The following is an 8,741-nucleotide window of genomic DNA, read 5'->3' on the forward strand; positions in this document are numbered from 1 at the left end:
GCTTGGGGCTTGCTTAAGCCCCCCGCCCCTCTTTCCCCTGCTAGCTCCCCCCCCCCCGCCCCCACCGCAAATGAATAAACATTAAAAAAGAGAGAAACCTTTAAAAAAAAAACAGTTAAAAGAACAACAGCAGGTATATGACTGAATGCAAAAACTAAACTGTGTAAGATTTAGGCTGGGGACTTGTTAATTAACCATCCATCCTAAGGGAGAGAGGACATAAGAGGACCCACCCAGGTTATCATTTCCTGATTAAAAGGAGCAGAAGTGTGGGCCACAAGGCTGGGAAGCATTGTTCTGATTCAGTTTGACTTTTTATTTTTTCTTTCTTTTCTAATCGGATCTGTGCTGGGACAACATATGGGTGGGGAGGTTAGTGTATGGTGTTGTTAGGAGCAGGCGCTTTGGAGCCAGGCAGCTGGAGTTCAGATGCTACCCCTCGTGTTGGCTGCTTCACTGCTTTGTGCCTCAGTTATCTTATCTGTGGGAAAACATGAGTTAATGCGTATACAAATGAGTTTTAAATCAGCACTTAACCAAATAGTAAGCAGCGATTATTTTAAAGGGGACTTTGGAGCAGTTTCATCAGCAAGGGAACATCCGGAGACACAGGAATAGAAATGATCCGATCAGAGTAATTAAAGGCTTGTACTTAGCTTTGAGGCCCCAAGCAGGGCAGGACACTCAGTCAGCCTGAACCTGTGAAGAAGAATCTTACACAGAAGGTGGGTGTTTGCCCTCGAGGGGAGGTGGAGAAAGAGGCTGGTACTGTGAGCAGTGAGGGCTTCTAACTGATTCTGGTTGTGTTCTGTTTTATTTGGGAGAGGGCTCCAATGTTGGACTCCCTCCTGCCAGTAGGTATTGGGGACTCCTCTTCTGACTGGCATAGCACCCCTTCCAGACTTGTAGGTTTCTAAGAACTTATCATGAATTTTTGGCCGTGGTTTTTGTGTCTCTTCTGCTTTCCCAGCCCAGGCGCTGGACAGGGTGTGGACTATCCATGCAGCACTGTCCCAGCCCTTTGTGTGAGCTTAGCCATCAGTGTCCGCTCCTCCTGTTTAAAAGCTTGTCACTCTTTGGGGGTGCCTGGGTGGCTCAGTTGGTTAAGCGACTGGCTCCCGGTTTCAGCTCAGGTCACAACCTCTTGGTTCATGAGTTTGAGCCTTGAGTTAGGCTCTGTGCTGACAATGCAGAGCCTGCTTGGGATTCTCTCTCTGCCCCCCCCCCCCCCCCCCCGCTCTCTCTCTCTCTCTCTCAAAATAAATAAATGAACTTAAAAAAAATGCTGTCATTTTTTCCAGCAAAGACTACACATTTTTTTAAAGCTTTTTTCCCCTGTGGATTTATTGAAATATAATTGACAACATTGTAATACATTTATTTTTTAAAGTTTTTTTTTTTTTTGAGAGAGAGAGAGTGAGAGAGCACACACAAGTTGGGGAGGGCAGAGAGACAGAGGGAGAGGGAGAATCCCAAGCAGGCTCTGCACTGTCAGCGCCCCCCGACGTGGGGGATCAAACGCATGAACCTTGAGATCATGACCTGAGCTGAAGTCAAGAGTTGGACGCTTAACTGACTGAGCCACCCAGGTGCCCCTCAAAACTGTAATATATTTAAAGTGTATGGGGCGCCTGGGTGGCTCAGTCGGTTAAGCGTCCGACTTCAGCCCGGGTCACGATCTCGCGGTCCGTGAGTTCGAGCCCCGCGTCGGGCTCTGGGCTGACGGCCCAGAGCCTGGAGCCTGCTTCCGATTCTGTGTCTCCCTCTCTCTCTGCCCCTCCCCCGTACATGCTCTGTCTCTCTCTGTCTCAAAAATAAATAAACGTTAAAAAAAAAAATTAAAAAATAAAGTGTACAGCGTGATGACTTGACATGTGTATATGCCATGAAATGATTCTCACAATCAGATTCACATCTCCGTCACTTCTCACAGCGACGTGTTTTGTTCCTGTTTTGTTGGGGGGCGATTCTACCATCTGTACCATTGAGTGTGTCCTGGTGATGCAGTTTCATTATGGGCACAAACCTCACAGAGCCCTTCCCGAGAAGTTAGGGTGTCGCTTGTAGCAGACACTCTACTGCAAGAACAAACAGGGTCTCTCTTGAGTCCCCACTGTATGCGAAACACTCTCACAGGGCTTGTTTACAAAAGTGAACTAGAGATTGAGTGTCTCTGTTCTTTGTGGGCCCACAGACTGGTGATGGAGCAAGCACGCATACAGATAATTTGGTCCTGTTTGAAAGTGGCCGAACAGAGGTGAGTGTAAAGTTCCTCGGAGCCCCGGAGGCCAAGTGCCAAGCTCAGAGGCTTGGGAACACTTCACAGAGCAGGATATGTTTGAGTTGGATCCTGACAGTGAGTGGGGCTGAAAGGTTTGCAAGAGAGGACAGTTCAGGTGGGTCATTAAAGGCTCCTTCGGCACCTTCCTGCGGTGCCAGGCATTACGCGTGAGAGCGGGGGTGGTTGACCGCTCGCTCACCGTGCTGTCTCTGCTGCTGTCCTTAAAGCTCAGTCGATACCCGTTCACCAGGTGACTGCTACCTGCCCCGAGCCTCCTGGAAGCAACTCCTTAGCTCTAAATGCATCTCTTCTGTGAAGCTTTCCAGACAGCCCTCTGTATTGGTTTCTTGGGGCTGCCGTCACAAAGTACCATTGCCTGGGTGACTCAAACGACAGAAATTCATTGTGTCTCGGTTCTGGAGGCCAGAAATGCAAGATCAAGGTGTCGGTAGCGTTGGTTCCTTCTGAGGCCGTGAAGATGAGTCTGTTCCAGGCTTTTCCGCTAGCTGCTGGTGACTTTCTGGCAGTCTTTGCTGTTCCTTGGCTTGTAGATGCGTCACCTCAGCTGACCCCTACCTTCTTCACACGGTGTTCTTCCTATATTCGAGTCTGTATCTAAATGTCCTCTTTTTATAAGGACACCAGTCATATTGAATTAGGGATCCATACTATTTCACTGTGACCTCGTCTTACCTAATTACATCTACAGTGACCCTAATTTCCAAAAAAATGAAAAAACAATGAATTTTGCAGGGATACAGTTCCACCCCTAACACCGTCGCTGCTCTTTTTACCTGCCACCGTTGGGCACTTCTCTCTTGCTGATACGTAAGTAGGTTTCTGTCATGGCACCAAGAGTGTTTGATTACATTTATTTGTCTCTCATCTACTCATTTTCTAACTTTTTATCTCTGGTGCCTCACACATAATGGGGAAAGTAGCTGTAGTGGAGATCTGTTAAGCACTAGGAGATAACAGAAATAAAGGGAGATACTGCAGAGGTCACTTCTTTTCTTGTTCTCCTGTTGACAGTTCCAAAGGCTGTCTGGAGTTAGGTGTCAGATGGCCAAGGACACCTGCAGAAAGTACCACTTTTATCACCACATGAGCATTTTTGATACCTCCTGGTTTATTTTCCATGGAGAAGTTCATTATCACCTGGCAGTCATGGTTCCTGAGAAATGTTTTAAGAATAATTAGGAACTGACGTGACCTTCTAGCACACGCTTTATCCCGAGAATTTTGTTAATGGCCACCTTCTTGTTTCAGCCTTTGGTTTGAGTGTTCTGCCTTTAGGGATTCAGAGATAAATTCAGTGAATGGCCAGACTAGGTAGCCATTAGCAAAATGTCTGTGCCGGAAGGGAGATGCCAAGAAATAACTGAATCTGCCCACAAGCTTTAGAACGATCTCATAGCTATTTTAGAGAAGCAAAAATCTGTCTGGTTTCTGATCTAAGGTTTAGTTATATATCAAGGTGGATCATTCTGGGCTAGAAGACCTTTGGTAAGAAAGAATATTCCAGGGCATACTTTGTCATTTCCATATCAGTAAATAATGTATGAGGCAGAGTGGTGTCTTATGGGACATTAGACAAGGGGTGTTAATCTTAAAATGTCTTTTCATCCCAGTATCAGTGATATCCGTGTGAAAGAACTTGCTGAAATGTGTTCATCTGAAGGCAGGCGGGGACCAGCTTACGTAAGGGGTTTTGAGACGTGCTTTATTCTAAGAGGAAGGAAAATTATGGAGCCTTTCGGACCATACAGAATATATAGTGAATCCTGCTTTATCCTTCATCCAGCTTCGACAGTTACCGGCTCATGGCCAGTCTTATCTGTTTTGTGTAAGCCTTACTCTTCCTCCCTCCCACCCCCAGAGAAGCTTTAGGCAAATTCCAGATACCATGTTATTTCATCCATAAGTATTTCTGTGTGTGTGTCTTATGTAGCTAATATAACCATAATAAGATCATACCTAAAAATTTTAACAATAATTTCTTCATGCCATCCAAGACTGGTTGATGTTCAGACGTCTTATTGTTTCATATGTCATTTTTAGATTTAGATCAGGATTCAGCTAAAGACCTATTGTTAGCCATCAGGTTTTAAGCAGGAGAGTGAGTGCTATGATCACACATTTTTAAACTCCTGGTTTCGCTGGGGGAATGGGTTGGTGTGGGGATTATTGGGAGACAGGAAGTAGAGAAACTAATTAGGAGGTAGTTGCGTGTCCAGGAGTAACATGGGCAGGGGGTGGGTGTGAGATGTCACGTGGGCAAGCCAAGCTTGGTAGTCAAGGCTCATCCAGACCTTTGGGTTCTGTTGAGTGCATTTGTGTATTTGAATGGATTGTTCCCAGAGATTTCGTTGAGTTTAAGTATCAACATACTAAGATTAGTGAAATCTTAACATTTTTACACAGGTAAAATTAGAGCAACTTTACAGAATATTGAGATGGAGAAATGCTGATCCATTCTTGCCTTTTATCAATTTATTCAGCTTTAGTACAGCTCATGTGCTACTGTGTCATCTTGTCTGTGTAATCATAATTACAGTACTGATAATACTATAGAATAGAATAGAAAAATTATTTATAGTTTTTCACTTATATGGTATAATCTCTTATGTATGCTATGCCAAAGAATCTATAGTTTTGTAATACTGTATTGAGCAGATTTTAATATTTATGTTATGACCATTCATGTACTGTTAGACATTAACAACTAGTGAGCTTGTTACTACCTTTTAAATTATTTTAAAATACTCTAATGTTGCCAGAAATTTTTTTGCATCTGTATTTCCCCATTTCTTTTTTAAAAATTTGGATTAAGTAATAACTTAGTTTTAGAGATCTTCCTAGAAAAATTTGCTGTCTTAACATGCTCCTAAAAACTAAGCTCATGAAACTTGAGTGCACAATTGACAAAAACTAAATATAGCTTTGTGCTTTAAAAATGGAATTATGTTTATTCTTGATTATTAGGCTCAGAATATGTATACTTCGGTTTTGATTTAAATTTATAGACTTCCTTATTGAAGGAAAGGAACACATGCATATCTAGTCTGCACTCTGCGTCTTATCCCATTCACATGGCAGTTTGTAATGAAAAGAGAGCAATCTCTGCCTTATCTTTAACAAGTGTTTCAGAGATTCTGTGAGTCAGCTCTGGGAACCAAGAACCAGCGATGGTTGCCTCTAAAATGTTGCCTGTGTCCTTATTAATTGGTGAAAATGTCTTCAAATTGGGACTCAGTAATAGAGAAGTAAAAATGCTGCATATTCTTCTTCTTCCTCTCTCTTTTATCCTTGATATAGAACCTTTGTTTCATTGGCTCAGAATGTTCAGCTTCATTTACATCTAATGAAGAAACATTAGACAACCATTATTTTATTCTTTGCATCATTATTTTAGAACAAACTAGTTTAAAGTAAACAGATTAAACTAAAATTTTATGGGATATGTTTAGAGAAGAGTAAGTTTTAAAGACTACATTCAGGTCCTGGGTTTATTTATTCTGTGTTGACTTTTAGTCCCTGATTGTTTTTATACCTTGTCTTTGAGTCCTTGAAATGTGTCACTTGAAGCATATATTATTTCTGTCCTATCTTTAGGTTTCAGAAGAACAATATTTAAATTGATCTCTATTTAAAAAAAAAAAAAGGTTTTCTCCAACTGATTCTTTGGCTGTTGATACCGTAAGATATTTTTTTATATAAACTTTTCTTTAAAGCCTTGCTATTCAGGGGCGCCTGGGTGGCTCAGTCGGTTAAGCGTCTGACTCCGGCTCAGGTCGTGATCTCATAATTCGTGGGTTTGAGCCCCATGTTGGGCTCGGTGCTGACAGCCCAGAGCCTGGAGCCTGCTTCAGATTCTGTGTCTCCCTCTCTCTCTCTGCCCCTACCCCGCTCACGCTCTGTCTCTCAAAAATAAATAAATGTTTAAAAAAAAAAAAAAAAGCCTTGCTATTCACATTGCAGTCCAAAGTCAGTGGCATTGGTCTGACTTACGAGACATGTAGCAATGTAGCATCTCAGGCCATTGATTTCATTCCTTCTCATCCCTTTGGGGACCTTCTCCCCCCCACTGCTGCCTCTGTCCCCTCCCACTGTCATCCTCATTATTTACAGTATGGCTTACAGGTTAAGAACAAAAGCTCTGCAGCAGATGACCTGCACTTTGAATCCCAGCCCTGCGCCTTCTCTGTTGAGTAGCTGAGTTCCCTCATCTGTGAAGTGAGGAAAACAGTGATGTGTCAACAAATAGGGAAGGGTGCCTGCCTGGCTAGGTCGGTGGAGCTTGTGACTCTTGATCTTGGGGCTGTAAGTTCAAGCCCCATGTTGGGCATAGAGATGACTTAAAAATAGAATCTTTAAAATAAAAAACAAACACAACCACAAAACCAAATAGGGAAGTTGAGAGGATCACGTACAAGTGAAAACCAGTGTCTGCAATACACCCTCTCCTTCCCCTGAGCACCATTATTTCAGTAACAAGCTGTCCTGGGACTTTGCAGCTTAAAATAATTATCTTATTATCCATAGCTCATGATTTTGTGGATCAAGAATTTAGGCCCTTTCAGCTGCTCAGTTCTTGTGCTCTTTGGGGTATCCACTGAGGTCACTTGATAATTCTCAAGTTTTTTTTATTGTTATTGTAATTATTACATTGTAAGAGTTCTTTATATATTCTGGATGCAAATCTCTTCCCAGATACATGATTTTCAAATATTTTCTCCCATTCTGTGGGCTCTCTTTTTACTTTCTTATGTGTCCTTTGAAGCACAAACATTTTTAAGTTTGTGGAAGTCCAATCCATCTCTTTTTTTCTTTTTGTTGCTTGTCCTTTCAGTGCCATAAAACTTTGCCTAAATTTACTCTTGTGTTTTCTTCTAGGAATTTTATAGATTTTGCTGTTACATTTACGTCTGTGTTCCATTTGGGATGAATTTTGTGTGTAGTGTGTAAGGAAGGGGCACCAATTACGTTTCAGTTGCTAATTTAATCAACTTGGAAATCTCTACCTTGCTTATCCTGTGTGGCTTGAGGAGCTGTTGTCCACTCACCATTCAAATTCTGCCTGTGGCCCCTGAGTCTGTTTCTCACCCTGTCTCTGTTTCCTTTCCTTCTTGTTCTTAATTTATTCAAAAAATTTTGTTTATATACAGCTCTATGTTGGGAACTATTCTAGGTGCTGGTTCTGCTCCTTGTTCTCACGTTGTGTTCTGCTAGCCAGTGTCCCCTTCTCTCCGGCTTTAACTGCACTGTCCCGGTGCTGATGACTTCTGAATCAGTGCCTCCTCTCTCAGTTTGTGACTCCAGCTTCCCCAAGGTGAGGACAGTGTCTGATTAATTTTTGTGCCTAGCACAATGGCTAGACATAATAGGTGCTCAGTAAGTACTGCATATATGTAGTTGAAGCTGTCATTCAGTGTCTTATACGAACAATAGTAATTAAACTAATTGATTAGTAAAGGGTGTTGTCTAGAGATTTAGTAGTTAAAGAATATAATTTAGTATTTGAACATCATTTCAGATAAAAAGATTGGGATTAAAAAGTGTAAATAAGTAGCTATAATAACAGATTTTTAAATTTGAGTCATTTGGGCATCTTTTAGGTTAGTCACAAATTAGGGCACATTGACATTTTCAGGACCTGCCGTTCTTTGAACTGAAAAGGTGATGTTGATGAGGAGTATTTCCCATTTGCATGAATACAGATGTGTGAGCAGCTTCTTATTGATGTGTTTGGAAAATCCTTTGCAAAATCAGTACTGACATAATCTTGGAAAAATACCATAAATCAGATTTCTCCAGAAATGAACTCTGCTGTTGGTAGGTCCTGTCTGGGTGGGACAACATCGTGAATTAAACCATCTTGTCACAGTTGAATATCGAGTTCTTTTTCACTTTGACAGAGGACTTAATAGCTTTGTGAGGTTGTTCTGTTGTGTGTGAGGAACAATGGCAAGGACACACGCCCTTGGCCTTGGGTTCCTAGAAGGGGCGGGAGGTGGCTGATGCACCGTGTGCCTCAGGCCACAAAGAAGCCTCACACGCCGTGGCTCTGACTCCATTGGTCACAGCCCTGTCACGCTGGAGGCTGGGTTTGTCAGGCTGGCTGCTGGCTGTGAAATGCTAGCGGACGTTGACTCCAACACAACGCTGTCTTGTGTGTTGATTCTGTAGGAGCCGAGAAAGACTGTACGATGAACGGTGACACGCGGGCTGCGGTGGTGACCTCGCCACCCCCGACCACAGCGCCTCACAAGGAGAGGTACTTCGACAGGGTGGATGAGAACAACCCGGAGTACTTGCGAGAGAGGAACATGGCACCGGACCTTCGCCAGGACTTCAATATGATGGAGCAGAAAAAGAGGGTGTCTATGATCCTGCAGAGTCCCGTAAGAGAAGCCTTCTCTCTGAACCAGTGCCCTCCTCCTCCTCCTCCTCCTCCTCC

At 42.9% G+C, this 8,741-nt stretch overlaps 1 protein-coding gene across 7 annotated transcripts in view; it reads left to right on the forward strand.

The window, feature by feature from the left end:
- The window catches only part of ADD1 (adducin 1), an 87,191-nt gene that overhangs the window by 32,731 nt on the left and 45,719 nt on the right, over positions 1-8,741 (forward strand). For 6 of the 7 annotated variants that reach the window (XM_049630199.1, XM_049630200.1, XM_049630201.1 and 3 more), the window contains exon 2: positions 8,471-8,685. In XM_049630199.1, coding sequence (XP_049486156.1) covers positions 8,491-8,685 — 195 coding nt within the window. In that variant the 5' untranslated portion in view covers positions 8,471-8,490. Of the gene's footprint in view, positions 1-4,925; positions 5,981-8,470; positions 8,686-8,741 lie in introns of those variants that run through there. The other variant, XM_049630197.1, reaches the window with a different exon arrangement.

This window comes from Panthera uncia, chromosome B1 (genome assembly GCF_023721935.1).
Source record: "Panthera uncia isolate 11264 chromosome B1, Puncia_PCG_1.0, whole genome shotgun sequence".
Lineage (NCBI taxonomy): Eukaryota > Metazoa > Chordata > Mammalia > Carnivora > Felidae > Panthera > Panthera uncia.